Here is a 19,835-nt window from a genome sequence, read left to right on the forward strand (position 1 = left end):
CAGCTATTTGAATGTCTAAATAAAATTTATAAAGCTGCAGTTGGTTCGATTCGCTTCATAACGGTGTTAACGGTACAAGACTCTTCAGTTAGGAATGTTAAATTGTATTTTTAAACTTTTCGATCTGTTTTATACAAATTGAATTGGCTGCTTAAAATACTCTAACGACATACATTTTTCTTTATTTATCATAAATTCATATCAATACTATATATTAAGGGGGTTTTTAGGCACGTTGAATTAATATTGTTTAAATCTTGTATACTCTTTTATTATAAAATAACTAACGGACAGAACTTGACGTATAAAATACAAAATAATTTAAAAAACTAATTGTAACTCTAATGTGTCTGAGAAATTACATATTAATCACATAATAATCAAATTTAATGTGATAAATATTGTTTAGAATTTGATGTATTGTGAATGAATCGTTTGAGCCATGTAAAATATTTTTATGCTTAGGATACATATCAAACATTTGAAAGAGAAAACTAAAAAAAACCTCATTCACGATATGTTTTATAGTAAGACGGTGATTGATGATCTTTTATGTAAAGTTCCCATATTACTTTTGCATAGAATTTTATGGGAAATATTGATTTCACCATTGTTGTGAGATAAACAATGTTTTATAATCTGTGTGGACTGTTTTCATAGACAATTCATTTAAAACTATTACTAGATATGGTGTTTTTTTTAATGGAAGGAATTACTGGAATTAGTTTTTTATATCTAATTTTATATATAATTCTGTACAACCTATGATCGTTATTAATGGGACAATGGGTTAATAATCGCTATAAACATTGTACTATTAAACACGTAGCATCCCAAACAAAGGCCCGTCCCAACTTCCAAGGGATCAACGACATTTATCTGTATTTCGAAATGAAGAAAGTGCATTATCAAGTTCGAATTTCATACTCTGTATACGAGATCTATCGATCTATATATTTTATATTTTTTATTTTTATTATTATTTTCTCTATCCCCTGCCATCGGCTCCAGGGACTTTTTCTATCTGACAAAATTATACATTTCATTGCTTCCAATACACTATTTCACGAATTACGTGCTACGTGTCGGGAAATACGCCCTGGCTACGTCGGTAATATTTTTATTTACAATATTCATGGGTGAGCCGGGGATCTATCTATATTTGTATAAATATGTTGATTTTTCAACCTATACATCAAACTAGCATCGATTATGGTGTGCCACGGTCTGTGATCCCCATCTGAATTATAATCATGGGCTATATTATAAGCGTCTACTGCGCTTAATTTATTTACAACAATTATCATACTTTTATTTAGAGTCAGTAGTAAAGTAGGAAGGTAGATTTCAGATGATTCACTGTAACTAAATATTTCGTATCCTCATTAATTAAGCCTGGTCAAAATGGGGTCAACTGACTCAGGTCTTATCACGTAATCATTTAATCTAGAGCACATTTAAGACCATTAGTTGTCCTAGATATCCTGGCTGGAGAGTTGAGCCAATCTTTTGTGTTAAATTCGAATTTGTATTGTTATATTTACCTGTAGCACTTATATATCTAGTCCCCGTCTATTTTCTCTACGTTATTAAATATGTAAAGTGAAAACTATTACTAATTATATATTAGGTATGAAGCCACACTAATCTATCAGTTGAATATTTTTATTAAATTGAAAAACTGAATTCGAATTTTCAGTTTCAAATTAATTAAAACTAGGATTTTCACATGATTGTGATTCTCTTCAGCACTAATTTATTTGTAAAATTCTATATGGTTGGTAATTATATTTTTGTATTACTTATTTACTTATAGAATAGATTCTTGTAATATATAATCAATCTATTAAATAATTTTAAATAATTAGTTTGTTGCAAGAACAAAGATTTTTCTAAAGCATTACAAATGTTTGATTTTGTTATGTACTTCATTTTCACTTCATTAAAATGTATTTAGTTAGGACTTATGTTCGCACTAAGTTTCGTTTCTGAACTATAGTAGGGTCATAGCATTTGTACCATCACGCTTACATATAAGCCAAATTTAAACTTAGCATGCCTATTTCAGCTCCATTAAGTCTTCATGCATACTCCATATGAAAAGGAATTTTTCCGACTTTTGCATTCATTTCCTCGTGATATTTTCCACATTTTAGTTTCACAAGTGAACTTAGAGAACTAAATTACAGCCACACTTACATTTTTAATCTGTGACCTAGAATCTTTTTACACGTAGTGACATCAAAGGAAAAATTTATCAAGCAATTAAACCATCTTGAAAATCAAAGGTAATGAAGAGTCACTTTGACCACTTTTTTGTTATTTTCTTTGAGATATTTATGGAGGGCTGAATAACAAATAATTAAATACCAATCCGTTGTATTTTAATAACCATATATTTCTTAAATTTACTGTTTTATTAATAACGTACAAACGTCTTTATCAAACACTTAACTATATACCGTACTGAATTACACACGTATTCGTATTTGACGATTGAGGCCTTTGTGCCTGACACATCACAACGTGTGACGTGTCAGGCACAAAAGCCTGTCACCTTTTTATGTAATCGAAAATTGGCAATAAACCTATATGTCCCACGTCTAGAGAGGGTTCCGGGACTTCTTTAAGGCATCGTATTCACACGTCATTTAGGTATGATTACGATAAGCAGTACATCAAACAAAAGGCTTTTATGTCTATATTTATACCTCAGTCAATTTAGTAACAAAATCAACACATTATCAGCTCTTGAAACCCCCAAATATCGTAAACCGATACCGTTCACCGTACTAACGTTTCTCTTAACGGTCTTTGACAATGGCTTCGACATGTGATATGAAATTCTCGTGTTTCGAGGCGAAATGACTGAAGAAGTATCGAATTTAGTAGTAGACAAAAAAATTTTAAACGAAAATTTAATTTTCACTATACGAAAAATATTTTTTATTAAAAACTATATTTGTGTCAAAACTTATTTTTTTAAATAGACATCGATCGGTCCTCATACTACAGATTAGAAATTGTATATACTAAGTATTATATCACTAAGTGTTTCTTTCTAAACAGACAAAAGACATCAAATGTTCCCAGCTAGACATAGTTTTTAATGGAACATTCAGTATTGTTCTTTAATTATTATTTATGTTTCCCATCGTTAAATAATTTCCTGAACTTCCAAACTTACAAATATTTCATATTTAGCCAAATCGTTCCAGTCATTTTCGAATGTTAGCTAGTCAAACGGATAGCAATTCATATAATATGCATGATTTTGTTAATGTCTAGTGAAATAGTAGCATTGTTATTGTTAAGTTATAAATCTGAAATTATCTATAATTTCCGGATATAAATCACAGAAAAATCACACAAATCTTATAGATTCATTGTGAAAAATTCATCGCTAATAGTAATACATTTATTAATTATGTTAATGGTATATTACGCGGCCTAGTACACGATTCATTCAATCACTATTTTATAACGAACAATCTAAAGATAGTTGTTAAATTGGTAGTTAGTCTTGGTAACTAGGCAGATGAGTCTGGCAGTTTGATGGCGATCACGAAAGCAGGTTACAGGCGCAGTGGGCCGCGCGACGGGCACAATTTAATTGAGTTTGCGATACATCACCCGTGGGATGACCACACGTTACAAATTTATCGAGTTATTTCCAACGAGCTAGGCACAGAACCGTCACAAAATTTTAATTGTGTAGAATATATTAAAAAGTTTATTATTATGAGTGGAGCTCACACCTAATTAATTATTTCATTTATTCATTCATAAAAGCATATGATTTCATTACTTAGTAATTAATACGTGTTTGCTACGTGTTTTTATCATCAAAAGATAAGATTTAAGGTCCGTATTCTGGAATGTCAATAAAACTTAAATCCAGTTTCAACAGGTGTCCAACAATTTCAAATGAAGATTGACTCATTTAATAGTGAGACGAGATTGTGACTTGAAATACGAATTCCAGCTTCCATAACGATTAAGAGAATACTTATTGCAATGATTGTCGCTATACCATGATATAGTCTTAACTAGTTCGTTATGGTGTTCCATTTACAATAATATAACGTGAACCCCTGACTGGCTTCCTCATCAATTATCACTAAATACTTTTTTATAACGTTATAAAAATCTTTTTATGGTCACCCTACCAGTGTCGTGTAGATAATTCACTCTATCCGTGTGATCTGCACGTGTTTCAACATTTTATGGACTTTTCACTTTATCGCGCTTCCTTTTATAGCACTCGGATTTTATCAACTTTCGGCATCAGTTTAAGTAGGATTTGTGTTCCTCTTTAAAGATATTTCTGCCGAAAATATACAAGTATTCTTTACTATGAGAAGTTTTAGTTTTTAAAAAGGCAGCATATATTTTCGATTTATTCGTACTCTGTCTTATTTTTTTAATTAAGTAATTCTGATGAAGTTCACCGCCCATGAACACTCAAATTGCCATGAAGAAGGCTTGCAAATACGTTGCCGGCGTTTTAAGAATTGGTATTAATACGAATTAATTTTTGTGAAGTGGTTTAAAAGGGTTCTCTGTACGATTCCGAACACAATATATAGATTCACCTGTAACAAAAAATACAATATTTTATGTTAAACCATATAGAAAGTAAAATTATAGCATATAGATTACCCGGCTCTTCCATACTACATAGATGTACTATAGCTCTGGGTAAATACAATCCAAATTATAAATACTGTTCACTCCTCTAGGTATGTATTCAGAATTAGTTAAAGCATTCTCTAGTATGTCCAACTCTTCTTTTTACTGCTTAATTTAAGAATAAGTTAAAACATTATGGTCCTAAACCTTGTATCTTTATTCTTTATTATAGACACTCGTATGTTTATCATTCTCCGTTTTTAAATGTTGTGAACTGAAACTGAAATGTTTTTCTCGATATGTTCAATATTTATGTTATGCTTTACGTTTATTTTTTACTGTATAGAGATATATTTGTTCAGCTTCCTTAATAAATAAACGTTCAGACTAAAGCCTATTAGGTTGCCTGACATCCTTCATTTGACAATAATGACTGTATCATTTGCTCAATCTAACATCTTGGTTCGACCATAATTTTGCAGTCTTCTTATTGCTTCAGATCTGGAATCTTCTGGAAACGGAGTTAAAATTTTTCTTCCGCTTTCGTGATGTACTTCTAGTCATTTTGGTATAACACGTATATATATTGTTTTATTTTTACTCACAAAACTTATAAAACCTAGGTATTTATTATGTCATAAAAAAAGTCAGTAAATAAGTATTTCAAATTCCGCTGCTCCATTGATTCTAATCTGTGTAATGTGATTAGTCTCGTTAAAAAGGTTTATTAGGAATGAATACGGGTGTAAAAAATTGAATCATAAAATCATCGATGCGTATACCATATCCGATTATCTTTTCATTTCGGCTGAGTTGCTGATCTAATTGGATATTGGAATAAGGTTGTTCATCTTAACATCGATAAAGTACAAAACAGACGGCTAACTCTTCGTTGAATACATACCAAATCATATTTACAAACTAATATGATTTATACAAAAATGACGATCGTTTTTCCGATACGCAATACTTATTTATATAACCTAGTTGAGGTAGTGTCGACATCTGCAAACAGTTGCCAATTAAATGTTTCAAATATCCATCTGTATATTTGCAAATTCGTCTGATCGATTTCTGAATTCGGCTCTTTCCAGCAATTTATAATAGCTAAATGAGGTTTACTAGCTAGACTTTGCTGCATCTCAAACATTTTTTTAATCAATATTCTCTGTAAACTATAACTCTAAAGTACTGAGTTTCGTGGTCGTTTTGATTATGATCTGTTTTTAAAGACAACGTATATGAGGCAACGTTAGGATGAAAGACCTGTATATAAGGGCACGTTAGTTGTTACGGATGACTCGAAGAAGGAGTGGGGTTCTGAAACGAGCGAAACTATGACTCCCGTATGTCAAATGCATTTTTTTTGCCGTACGCTCAGTACCCAGAAACCCTCGTCCTGAAAGTTCGGATCCAAATCCTACTTCAACTATTACTGAATGTTTACTCATACGGTAAAAGAAAACATTGTAAGAAAAATCTCTACAATCGAAGATCAGGCATAGATGGCGAATTAAACCTACATATTATTATATTAGTAATATTACTTTCACAGAATTTTTATAAGTATATCTAGCAACACGAAACGGCTAAGAGGATTAGGATTATTTGATATACCCTTGAAAGTCTGTTCCTAATTCTATTTTTTGCAATATAAAATCCACTTTGCTAATTAGACCATATTAAGAACGTTTCGTTTGGGCATTAAGGAATTACTGTTCCTATTAGCATAATTACTACCTATATCAAGTAATGAACGTTTACCGTTTTTTACCCTTCCTCCCTCACCCCCATCCACTTCCCGACTTCAGATCGCCCGTAAATTATTTTTCCTTTCATTTTTATAATATTCCCCTCCTTTTCTAATGGGTTTCATCTTACTATTATTTTTTTTTCACTTTTTATTATTTTTAAAGGCTTCTAACCTGGTCTATTTATTCATAAACGTTTGAAAGATTCTGAGATGATTAAGTTATCAACGTCTTCTGCATTGAACTTTTCAGGTGGAAAACAGGATAGCTTGGAAATGTTAACGGAAACTTAGAGACCGTTGTCAACAATAGAAGAAACTATTCATGTCATTATTACGTATTAAAAAATTAAATAAACCGCATGTGACTGATTACCTTTTGATTGAAACTAACAACTTTCACCAATCTATTGAATCAGAAAAATTATGGTGCCTCATATGTGCCACACATGTCTGAGAATTTATTTCTCTTTCATTAATTATTTTTAATATAGATTTTGGTAACTGGTAAAATGGTTTCCCGAAATTAGAACTATAGTGTTAGCATCCTTTGCTGCGAGCTTAGATACTTGGCTCTCAAGAAGTAACAGATATTAAGAATTATTGTCATTTTTACTATAACTACCTTGTTTGCATACATACTGAAATATTTTCTATTACCAATATCTGTGGTACACATTTACTTAGGAAGTATAGACTAAGAACAAATAATAATAACCTACGCATTTATATAATGTCTCGTCGATACGATATATTTCATCAAAATATTAGTGAGATTAGATTTCACATATCAGATTGGACGTCGTTGTCGCATTTCAAAACAACCAAAATTTGCACTAAGTTACTTATCGAATCTATGGTTGAGGTATTAACAGAATAAAGTATTTTTTAACTGGTTTGTACAAAATTAATAAGCGGTCTGCCACACATAACACATTACATTACACATTTATATACGAAAAACAAAAACAAACTGTAGCTATTTAATTAATAGTTTTTCTATTTTTTGATTGACCCTATATAAACCTGATAACATTCATTTATTTGTGTTTTAAATAATTGAATAACAGTCGTCCACATCATCTAACACATGGTTAAAAAATATTATCGAAAAATCAAGAAAAATACTTAAATGGTGCTATTTATAAATAGATTTTCTAATTCAAATAAAAAAAAGGTTTTCCTCATCGTTACACGCATTTTTTATAATATACTCAAACACAAAACTAACTAACTAACGGTGTCTATTTATTCGCGTTTTATCTAAACCAAATGTAGAAACAGTTGTCTAACACAAATGAGAAAGCATTTTTACTACTTAATCGGCCTGTCCAGGCTACACATTTGCTTTTTTAAAGTTAATAACAGTAAATATAAATACACATACTAAAATGCAAATATTTCCTCTTTGTAATATTCAGTGTTAATGAATTTACATTTAACAGTTACAATTTGTATTACACTTAACAAAATGTAAACTTATAAATTCAGCCAAATACCTAAGACAATACGATATAAAACTGCACACACAGCATTTTGTAATACAATGACCCCAGATTGCATAACCATGGGAAGTAGGTCGGAAACTTCGTGTTGCCAAAAGATTCCAATTTTATGGTTAAAGTGTTTAAATTGAAATAAATCTTATGGATAAGTTTAATGACCGACTTAAAGTGGGATCCATGTATAATATATATCTGTATGAAATATGCTGTTGGCTACTTTAATAAATAAATACCTACTACATAAAATATATATGTAATGAAATAATATAATATTTTTCAATAACAATTATATATTAAATATAAGTTCATAAAACCTAACAAATTAAAGTGGAATGCTTTTCATCGGAATCGTTGCCTAGGTATATTACATATATACCCATGGCTTCAGAAGAATTTTTGCTGGATCGCAAGATTGCTAAAAACGTAGTAGGTAACTACTTTTTAGAGGTCTTGTTCGAACGAAAACTAAAACGATTGGTCTTAGTAATCGCGTACCTACTGGCCTGCAGATCAATGAAGCAGATGAAAAAGCTTCTTTCCTGCTTGCCTTATAAAATCGCTAAATTGTAATCGAGAATCAATGCGACTTTAATCAAATTGAATTCAAATGCAAAAATTATAATAAATGTTAAATATTAATCATAACGTTGCGTAGTATAGAAGTAACGAAACATTTCAAGTAGAATTTTAATTTTGGAATGTCTTATTTGACTTGAAGTTTCATTTCAAACAAATCTGTATTCTAGACACAGGTAGCACTTAGAATGTACGATCTAAACAAAGGATATGGTTTTCTTTCTTTTAGGCGCATATTTATTCGTGACTTATAGAAACGTTCTTATCATAGTAATATATACCTAGATGGTAAATATACATTGCCATATCATTTGGCAACCGGGAAAAAAGTAAACAATTGATATTGAGAAAAAGAATATTAACGAAAAACAAAACAAATGTAAACTAAGTAAATTAGCTTTTTGTTAAAATTATATTATTTATTCACGTCATAAGTTTCTTGTTTGGTGTTGTTATCGTTGTATTTTTGCAGTACCACAACATAAACTTTGAAATTCACTTATATCTTACGAAATAAGCAATGTTTGGTTTTCTTTCTTCGCTGCTGAACGTAGACATGTTTGACGTTTACCTAAATGTGAAGTCAGATCCGATACCATGAAATTGCGAGCTGTTCTTGGGTACAACAGAAAAAACATTAAAAAAAAAACGGGCTTATTTTTCGTAAATTTTAGTTTATTACCGAAACAAAGACCGTTTCGCAAACATTAAATGTGTTCCTAACGAAAGAGGATTTCAAAATATTTTTGATTGAGGATTATACATGGATTTCTTTGCAGCTGCACTCGGAGTACCGCAGCACGTACAGATGGCACGAGTACAAGGAGCAACAGCAGCAGTCCGGCGTGGTCAAGCAGCCAGCGCCCGCGCCGCCCTCCGCACTGCCCATAGCCAGAGGTAATGCGGGATTTTTAATTACACTTTACTACAGTGTGTGTACCTACAATGTGCAACACATTGACATCGACACACAAAAATTCCATGGAAATCGTACATTCGTCACCGTACATTTATAAATATACATAAAGATGTCGTATGGTTTACATTACCCTTGCAGTGTCTTCTTACCCCATCATATTTATTTATCTATTTCAGAATGTGTCTTGCACACTCCAAAGAAACCAAGAAATATTTGGTTGGCAAAATGTTTATTCCGCCATGTTTCTACAAACTAAAAGCCTCTCATTAATGTTAGACAATAACCATTTCCCAACTAAAAATAGCTTAACAAAACCATTCTACTCTCTACAAAACCTTTTCAGAAAACAAAACACGTAACGAACTCTCTTGTTTTCGACTTTTCTTAAAATAGAAGACCTACTAAACTAAGTAATGGACTTCGGACTGATACCCAAAGAAAGCGATTAATGATTCTTATTGAACTTATACCCTTTTATAATAGTAATAGTACCTAATGCGACTTCTTACGCATAAAATTTAATTTGAAATTTCAAATATATATGCCGAAATAATATAGTCTACTAAGAGTTTCCCCTATTTTTCACTAAAGAAACTTAAATGAGGTTTTAGGAAGAATTTACTAGTACACAGTGAATTTTCAAAGCATATATTTAAAGAAAATATATTCAAATTCCAAATATTCTTTACATTTCGGACAGCTCTTTACAATCAAATCCAAACCAGTCATTACCAATGTCCCCACTAGTCTAGACTCAATATGGCCAAGAAATGGGGTGTGTGTAAGAAATGTGGGATATTATAATTACGAAAATGCATAATACTCTCTCTACGTGTAACTCTGTCTCCCTTATGTTCTCTCAATAAATTATTTGTTTTGTGTAATATTTAATACTTAAATAGTCTTAGTTAAGTCTCTACGAATTTGCAATCTAAGCTAGTAATAGATCACTTTTCGCCACGCTTGACAACAAGGCCGCGGCCTTAAGCTAAGGGGCGGATCAATTACATTGTTCTAAGATGTTTTTGTTTGTATATGCTTTAGTTGCGAACTAAGGCTACCAAGCGAGACCTTTTATCATCGTAATATCTTTGTCGGCGGATTTTGTTATTCCTTTCACAGAGAAGTGCAGTTTTGAGGCTCTAACTGCTTTTACAAAAACAGCGAAGCTATATGGAGCTGTAATATTATATACCTAGATTGTTTTTTTTTATTTATTCAATCTCAAAATTTGTTCTATGAATAAGACAAGCGTATTATCGTAAAAATAGAGTATCAATATGCTTTTTTGTTCACAGGCGTAATCGAACCAGCACTGCCACGTCGTAAAAAGTATCCAGGGGTCGCGTACAAAACCAATGAGTTCTTTGATCCGGCGCCTTCTGATGAGATCAGACCACAGCAGAACGCCACCTTAGACCGCGCCCGAGTAAGTATTACACAAAGAAATGCGGTGTATGTGTATGTTTGTTTATGTGAAGTATATACCCATCTATTATAAAAAAAAATTCAAAAACTCTAAATACTTCATATCTGTAAAATTACTGTCTACTTTTTCAATACGCGTTGATTTCGAGTTAAGTAGCAAAACGTTATCATGAATCTATTAAAAAAATCCCACCGAAATGCCTAAGCAGCAGGTAGCAGCTACTCTTGCAAAAATTGCTTAATCGACGTAAATTCCTATCTTCCTTTAAATTCCTGCTTTATAAACATTACCTGTCCATGTCATATCACTAACTACTAACTGACGTGAGACCGATCTTGAATTAGATTGTCATGATTCATGTGCACTGTTTACTTTTTGTTTTGTTTTATGTAACTTGTATCAGTTTAGTTTATTTTTATTTCTTTTTGTTTCTGTTAAGTATGTTTTTTTTCCCCTTTTTTATTTTTGCACTTCTTGCCTACCTTATCTAATATTCTCATAGTGGTTTTTTCCTTTACTAACAGTGGTTGTCTGGAAGAAATCGCTCTAAAGCGATAAGGCCGCCAGTTGCTTGTCATTAAATTATGTTTAATATTTTCCGTTTATGTAATGCAACAAAGTGTTAATAAATAAATAAATATATAAATAAATTGCCGTATACGCATTGTTACATCATTATCAAAATTATCCTGAATCAACCTAATTTTACTGACAAGATCGAAACTTTGTGTAATTTTCATAAAGCTATAACAAATTAACAAACATTTTAATTAATATACTACGTTTTAAAATGTATAATAAATTACAAACGTCTAGGATAGAACAAAGTATGGTTGTGCAGGAGTTCTGAAGAAGGGCCGTTTATTTCCAAAGTTTTTAACTTGGATTGAACTGAGTGAGTTTAGTGGCTAGGCATCAAATAGATTATATATTTATGTATAAGAATTTTTTTTTATATAATAAATCAATATTGTTTGTACGGCACAGGAGAAAACCGTCATAGGCTCAAAAATCAGCTAAAAGTGTCAGGCACTAATAGCTGGCCATTTTACCGATGAAACAAACAAATGTTTTAGTTTAGACATGGTATAGAAATAGCTAAGTAATTTGTTTTCCCTTTCGTAAAGACTCAGTTTTGTTTTAATGTAGTTGCTCAAAAACTTAACCACCATACTAAAACCTACCATATTACATAGATAGAGAAAACTTTTATCGCTAGAATATATAGTTCATGACGCAAACCCTTGCTGAATTGGACAGAGAATTTCTAGCTGTATTTTTATTGGTGAGTTGTAAAAGTTTTTCCAATACGGTTTATAGCTAGATCTTATCTTGAGCCGTTTCTGATTTATGTTCAGCCTAGAAATTGCGTTACGGAAATCAAAAACTACAATATACATGCGTTGATTTCAATGAAAGTGATACTTTAAAAGTATTTGTAACACACCTGTTCATGTGACATACATTTCCACATTTATTGATTTTCAGTTGACTATAAAAACTTGTTTTTTAACAGCTTATATAAGGAATACATTTATAAACAATTTTCCTAATAAAGACATACATTTTTTATACAAATTTATTATTAATACCAAAATATTACGTATCGTACGTTCAACGTTTTCTCAAACGCATATTAGTTCTTAAGCTGACACATAGATGGCATTACTAGTATTACATTATTATAATTTTTAGTAATATGAGATGATTCACAGCACTAAGGCTATATAGAGAAAATGAACTGCGTAAGCTCTGCATTGATCGAAGATTGTAAGAAAAGCGGTCGAGTGCGTGTTAGGTCAAGGAGACAGACATTATCTAGTTTATGACACGTTTATTAAAAAAATACATATGTATGCTGGCTTTATAGGCAGGCGTGTTCTCCTAAGGGATTGGATATGTCGTGATTACATTTAAAAATAGACGTAATAACGTCTAAAACATAGAGATATTTTTTTAATAGTTGGAAATAATTCGTAATTTGCAAATACTTTAAATAATGTAGCAATTTTTCTTTTGCAAATAAAAATTAGTGTAATAATTGTCAGAAAAAGGTACTTTTAATTAAAATGTAAATTAAAGCATTTACTATACAACAGCTTACCTCCTAAGATTCGGGAAATAGTATCAGCAGACCAGTTTCGAATACGTCCGTGAAGTTTTTTGTTAGATGAACTCTAATGAGATTAACACGATGGCGTGATTGATATATTTTACGTTTTTTTTTCTCATGTGACATGTTGTTTTTAATGACAATAAACTTCTTTAACCAACGCTTCTTATATACAATTTCATAATATAATCTGTATTATAACTTAAATGAATATAATTTACATTTACAATTTACAGAGCGCACAGAGGAATGACTCGGAACGCGCCGGTCGGCGTAGTAAATCTGAGGGACCACGCCAGCCGCGATGGACTGACACTGTCGAACCTAAGGTGAAATAACTTACTTTCATCTACTTTTACATCAAATTATCATCAGTAAGAATGATGATAACATTGGCACGTCACTTAGCCAGGAGTGCTTTGCGTGGCGGAAAATAAAATGAAACAAAAAAAATTCGATACAACTTTTATTCGACGATTTGTCTAGCCTAGGCGTATAAATCTTATAATATTACTAGCTGACCCGGCAAGCGTTTTTTTGCCATGTTTTTGTGCCAAAAAATTAAAGTTTATAATTCACAAAAAAAAACATAAAGGATAATTGTAGAGGGGGGAAAATTTAGGGTTACATGTATTTTTGTATGGTGTATCGTAAAAAAATAAAAACAAAAAATTTTCTCTAAAAAATAAATAAAAAATGTAGGGGTGGACCATCCTTAACATTTAGGGGGATGGAAATAGATGTTGTTCGATTCTCAGACCTACCCAATTTACCTACACAAAATTTCATGAGAATCGGTTGAGCCGTTTCGGAGGAGTTCGGTTACTAACCCCGTGACACAAGAATTTTATATATTAGATATTATAAGGTCACGTCAACCTGTGTTCAAGGTGAATCTGGAATCTGGAAGAAGAAGTACAAAAAATTATATTGAAGACATTTATAAAAATGACATAATTTTTAATTATCTTCCCGCTTACATGGTGATTCTCAGGCAACCACAGCCTTAGGCGAAGTGTTAGCGGCAAAAGAACCAGAACCGGTAAACGTGAGCACGGAGTATCGCAACCAGTTTGCATGGCCTAAAGACACCACTGATGCACCAAGGAAGAGCATCTCTATGGGAGCGCTGAAGAAGGCTGCCGCGGCCGAAGGTAAGATAATTTCGAAGCGCACCCATGGTTTCTTATCTACATCTATGCCTGTATTTATGCTAATTGCCTGGTATATATACTATAAAGTTTTGTTTTAAATGGAATCGCGAATTCTAAAGGTTTTCTTTAGCAATAAATTCAGCGTATGCAAGTTCAAATTAACAGTTACTTTATACATATAAAAATATACACATGAGACACACACCACACACACTGTACAGTATATATTAAGTTTCATTAAATGCTACGAAGTGAAGGTACGTAGTTTTGAGCGTAACAACATTCCAAGTATTTGCATTGTTAATAACTTGTGCTTGTCACTCCAAAACTTTATTATTCAAATTGAAATTCGTTGCTCAATTTGACGCCTGAATTATATCAAATTGCAGAAATTTGATCTGTTTACGAAATAATTGTTTCAATTACAGCGGCAGTCATTTAATATTAGCATTCTTTCATTCGTTAATACGCTGATTAAGTTTTAAATAATATGATAATAAATAAGCCTTAATAGTGATGTTTACTCTATGGTGTATATCCTCGTAATAGTAGATGCTCTAGGCTATTTGTTTTCATGCATTTGTAGATTTCTCCTTTTGCATCTATACCAAAAATTAATTTGTTTAGTATTTTTTGACCTGATTCAGAAGATCAGTCGTTATTATTCCAGACCGTAGATGGTCTTAAGAAACTTTTTTTTCACATCATAACTTTTGTCAAATTATTCTTACAATTATTGTATTTCGATTTCGGAAAGGCCTTACTACATTTTGGCAAGACTTTAAAGTTCCAAAAACTAACACAATACACCGCAAGCTTATAACTACCCAGCCATTTTATTCAGTGTTTAAATACAATATAATTATATATTCATGCATACTGAGGTTTAATACGAATTTTGAGACTATTTTTTTTTCGAAACAAATTGTTGGGGACACAACACGGAACTAGTGTGGGCAAAACTTTTCTTATATATTTCTGTTATGAATAATTTTTTTTAATAGATTATTAGTAATTTAGTTAATCATAAATTAACCAATAATTCCAGGTTCAGTTGAAGCACAGCCACTAATGAACCACGTGGATGGTGAGGACGACCACAAGAGATACATCGAAGACTATTTGTGGAACGGGCAGAAGCCCGCCGTACAGAGGTATGTGATGGTATAGAACTGGTACCTAGCTATGGAAACCCAACGTAGGTCTTCAAACTTGATTCTCGACTCGATATGAAGTATTTTTTTCTCAATCTTACATCTACAATAGCCCAAAAACTTTCAAACTGTATACTGTTTGAGAGGCCTGCCAACTCCGCGATTTCCTTGGCGATGTCGATTTCACTTAGTTCCACCAATATAACAAGAAATCGCCATTTCATCTGATACGTTGGTTTTCCATCCGTTAGCTGCAATGTATAATTAAATCTTTGCTTTATTAAAATTTGTTCTTTAGAAATAAAATTCTGTATTTTATATGAAAATTCTAATAAAGGAAAGATGAGCAATATGCCAATTTCATTATAACTCTTTAAACTTTGTAGATATTGTTGACAGTGGCTAATCACCCAGAATCTATTTATAAATGTACATAATTATTTAATTTAACATATTTCTTTAAACACTACAATAAAAAAAACTGTTTTGTATATAATGTACATATCTAGATTCTGAATTTTAGCTCAGCTTGTCCACTAACTCATTGAAGCTTGTATTTTATAGATTTTTCAAATATGCATGCTTTATCACCAATCAAATAACTTGTATTTAAGAAACAGTCTATAATTATTAATAATCGCTATTCTGTGGGCTTGTCTCCAATAAACCACGCACAAATTTCATAACGACAATAATTTTATTATGATTGGATATTCGCGCGAAGCCGGGCGATTTCTACTTCTCTGTCAATAAACAAAATTATTCTCACTAATGCTTTGCTTCTGGCTAAGCAGCTTCCGCAGCGCAATCCATAATAGCACAAGAAACACTTTCAACTCTACACAAAAATAGTCACGTATATATATTATATTATTTACTCCGGGCGTGAATATATATTGTATATACTTTATAATAACTGTTAACAAGTCTTTTATCTCGAATATTTTTCAGGTTTCAGAAATCGTCACTGCTATGCTTAATGTCTAGTTTTGTGTACTAACCAATAGAAGAAACTTTTACTGAAATGCAATACGTACATTAAATTATTGTAATATAAATGTAAGTAAAAGTACCTTAGTAAATTAATTGTAATATAAATGTTCATATTCGTTAAGATTTGAGAGTTGGATAAAAATAGTTTTAAATATAAGAACGCCTTGTCACAAAGCTAAACATATTCTGTATCTATTAGTTATGAAAGGCGGTTTTAACTTCCATTTTTTATACAATTTTCCTAGATTGAAATTCTTGATAGTATGGCGATTTATTTCGTAGAAACATATTGTTTGAATTTAAAAAGTCATTTGGGCCAAGGCCATTAGTATTCCGTAAAATACAAAGTACACAATACACACGACCTACCATTGTTAAAATATTGTATGAAAAGTTCTATTTAGAAAAGTTATAACAATATTTCAATTGAAATAAAGTACATATTATGCGATATGACTCAATATAAAAAGGCTTTTAGGAAGTTAAATTGACAAATTGCTCGTATAATCAAGTTTTAACGTTATTTATATCAGTAAAGGTTTCTTCTATAGCTGTTCTGCCCTATCTCTCCGTTTCGTGTCTACTGGGTAACGCAGAACAAGTCTAAATTTCATTTTTGATATTTGCTTTTATCTAAATCTTCTCACGGTGGCGGTATAAGGCCGAGTAGTTCTAGATCAGATAGTCCGGAATGTCTGCTAATAGATACTTTTACAATATCGATGTGACCTGCACTTTTATCAATGTGAACGTTATCAAAATTGTTTGTTAGATTGTATGTCGTTGTATCACCTAACCTTACAGTAAACACTACCGTCCGCGGCTCCTTCTAGATTTTTCGACGACTAATATCCTACCACATTGCGTGCTTGACAATTATTTGAGCATGACCTTACTAACCCGGCTCGGCGCGAGCTGTTTCTTTTGCGCATCTCATCGTCACGTCCAAGCGTCTGACTTGAAATCAAATTTTGCAGAAAATCGACGTTCCGTAGCGCGCTATCGGCCCTCATATACAATGGAGAGGATCGTTCCAAAGATAGGAAACGTTACAAAAGCGAGTACAAAAAGAAATTTAGACCGTTCTCTCAATACGTGTACGAGGCGTCTAAAGGGACATTTACGAAATGCAGGGGTAAAGGGAAGTCGAATGAGGAGGCGAGCGAGAGGTTGGTGGGCGAGAGCGAGGGGGGTGGGGCTAGTGGGGTCCGGGGGGTGGGGGCCAAAGCCGCCGGCGCCTCTAAGGCTGCCGGAGAGGACAGCGAGAGCACGCTGCGCGCTGCCGGCCTGCAGCCACTCGGGCTGCCGCAGGGAGACTCCTGGTACCGCGAGGTGATGGACTTGCGCAAGCGTGCCGGCGAGTACAAGGTCTGCGCCTCTTCTTAGACTCTTCTTTTAGATCTGCCTACATCTACAACGAAAAAAAATAATTATACGTTCCAACCTACTTGAACGCCGTCGTTACGATGCCTCTCTAAAGCACAGTTATTTATTTTCTGAAATAGGGATTGAAGTTCTCATATCTGAAAATTGAGTAACTAAATACAATTCAATCACATCATAGACTATGTAAATTATACCACAGATCAAATAGTATTTGAGACGTGATATAATGATCATGCTTTCATACAAAGTTGTTTGACAGTACCGCGGCTGGGGAACCGAGCTGGCTCCAGAGCACATCACACAGCTTTACAATAAGCAGATCGAGCTCTGGTACCAAGTATCTCGCCGGTCCTCCCTCTCAGCGCTATCACTCGCTTCCACTAATCACAAGTAAGTGATGCACTAGTTATTTGACACGCACAATCCGGCTTGAAGGACCAAGCTTTTAGGAAAGTATAATCATAGCGATATGATTTCGTAATCTTTTACCGCCGTCTTTGCTGGAATCAAGCCCCCACACTAGCCAATAGCTGTTGCAACCTACTGGCTTAGTTGATGGCTATCTTATTAAAGCTCAGCTGTAGGAATGCTATTAGCATAAGCTCTTTAGATGTTTTTCTTTCTTATGAACATTTAAATTTTGCAGGGCTTTGCCTCGTGATGAAAAGGATGGCAAGGATTCCAAGAGCCATTCTCCAAAGAAGTTCAGGTCGTTCCGCTCTGCACCGCACCAGTCCATACACGCCAAGCTTCAAGAGACTAAAGCATTGGAGCGTTCGCCGCATAAGACATCGCCACAGAAGCAAAGGAAGAAGCTTCAAGGCCATAGCTTCGATGAAGGCGCGGCCCAAGAAGGTGAAATGTTTCTCATTTACCTAATTTAAATAAAGAGTACTTGTTAACGAACAACAATAAGCCTAAGATTCCTAACGCAAGTGTCAAAAAGCAATTCAGATTGGTAGGCACAAACGCCGAAATTGTTGCCTGATACTACTATTTGACTAGCTTGTACTTGATATTGCATTCATTGGATAGGAGTTAAAACTGAAGGAGCCTACCGATCTCCAAGGCGGCGGCCTCGCTCGGCTGACCCGGCACCCGTTACTACAAGACATCTGCCCAATGGACACGAGGCACATCCTCGACCTGCCAAGCCTACCGGTTAGTTTTTCTATATATGCTTGACGCATTTCTATTAAATGATTTTAATTTGTTTTCTTCTAGAATATATGTCTTATTTATAAGGTTTGACTTATTTGGAAACGAAACCCTCAAAGCTCGTTGTTTGCTTTGTAATGTTCTGACTTTCAGTGATGTTCTTCTTAGTATTTTACAATTCATTCGCATCTGATCTATTTTATGATCATTTTATTAACATTTTTTTTAATCGTGTACATCAAAGTAACATCGTTTTTCTTCCTAGATTCCATAACATAGTTCTCGCTGTAATCCGAATACGTATTTTGTGTTTCCTGCCTGATGCCTGTCCCGAACTTAGATAAAACTCTAGTATGCTAATTGTTCTGTAGGTTTGCCGTTAAGTAGGGGCAGTAGTAATAGAGTTAGGTCATCGTCGAGAGGCGGAAGGTCGCCTTCCGCGCCTCCAAAATCTGGGCCTGGAACGAATGGGACAGTGGAAGCCAATGCCCTAGAGCAGAACAAAAGGAGTCGCAGCGTCTCTAAAGTGGGGATAAAATTGGGTGCGTAAGAAATTGTGACGGTTGCGTCGGCGCTCTGTCTTTTATTTTGGCGAACAATCCGGCTTTTTCAACTCTAATTTGCCACTTCACTGAAGTTTTTCAGTGTTTCCAGAAATGTCACTTTAATTTTTGTAAATACAATATTTTTATTAATAGACTGGGTCCACATTTTCTTCAAAAAAAACCTTAAAAGGTATGATTTTTTAATATACATAAAGTTTTTACGCGGTAATTATTAACAGAAAAATTGTAATATCATATTGTTTATGCATATAAAAAGATAAACGCCATGCCATATATTTATTAAATAAATTTTAGTAATAAGTAGAAACAAAATTTGGTTGTATAGTAAATCTTAAAATCTTAAAGCAACAAAAAACAAATATTTGTATTCATTATACTATAAACATACTAAAGTGTGGTGGCGTCTGAGGCTTAAACGCGATAGAAAAGTAGTATAATAAGCTTCTGTGATTCGCGCTTTTAGGCAAAATTTGTCAGTGCGTCTACGCAACATAGTCACT

The 19,835-nt window shown here is 33.1% G+C and overlaps 1 protein-coding gene across 10 annotated transcripts in view; it reads left to right on the plus strand.

Annotated features, from left to right (window-relative positions):
* Nucleotides 1-19,835, plus strand: part of LOC110993864 — a 40,156-nt gene that overhangs the window by 14,563 nt on the left and 5,758 nt on the right. For 5 of the 10 annotated variants that reach the window (XM_045630679.1, XM_045630681.1, XM_045630686.1 and 2 more), the window contains 10 exons: nt 9,243-9,360; nt 10,681-10,811; nt 13,161-13,253; nt 13,919-14,078; nt 15,127-15,232; nt 17,203-17,593; nt 17,871-18,001; nt 18,258-18,466; nt 18,647-18,772; nt 19,141-19,311. In XM_045630679.1, the coding sequence (XP_045486635.1) occupies nt 9,243-9,360; nt 10,681-10,811; nt 13,161-13,253; nt 13,919-14,078; nt 15,127-15,232; nt 17,203-17,593; nt 17,871-18,001; nt 18,258-18,466; nt 18,647-18,772; nt 19,141-19,311 (1,636 nt within the window). The remainder of the gene's footprint in view (nt 1-9,242; nt 9,361-10,680; nt 10,812-13,160; nt 13,254-13,918; nt 14,079-15,126; nt 15,233-17,202; nt 17,594-17,870; nt 18,002-18,257; nt 18,467-18,646; nt 18,773-19,140; nt 19,312-19,835) is intronic. The other 5 variants (XM_045630684.1, XM_045630685.1, XM_045630687.1 and 2 more) reach the window with 3 other exon arrangements.

The sequence above is a fragment of the Pieris rapae genome, chromosome 13, assembly GCF_905147795.1.
Source record: "Pieris rapae chromosome 13, ilPieRapa1.1, whole genome shotgun sequence".
Lineage (NCBI taxonomy): Eukaryota > Metazoa > Arthropoda > Insecta > Lepidoptera > Pieridae > Pieris > Pieris rapae.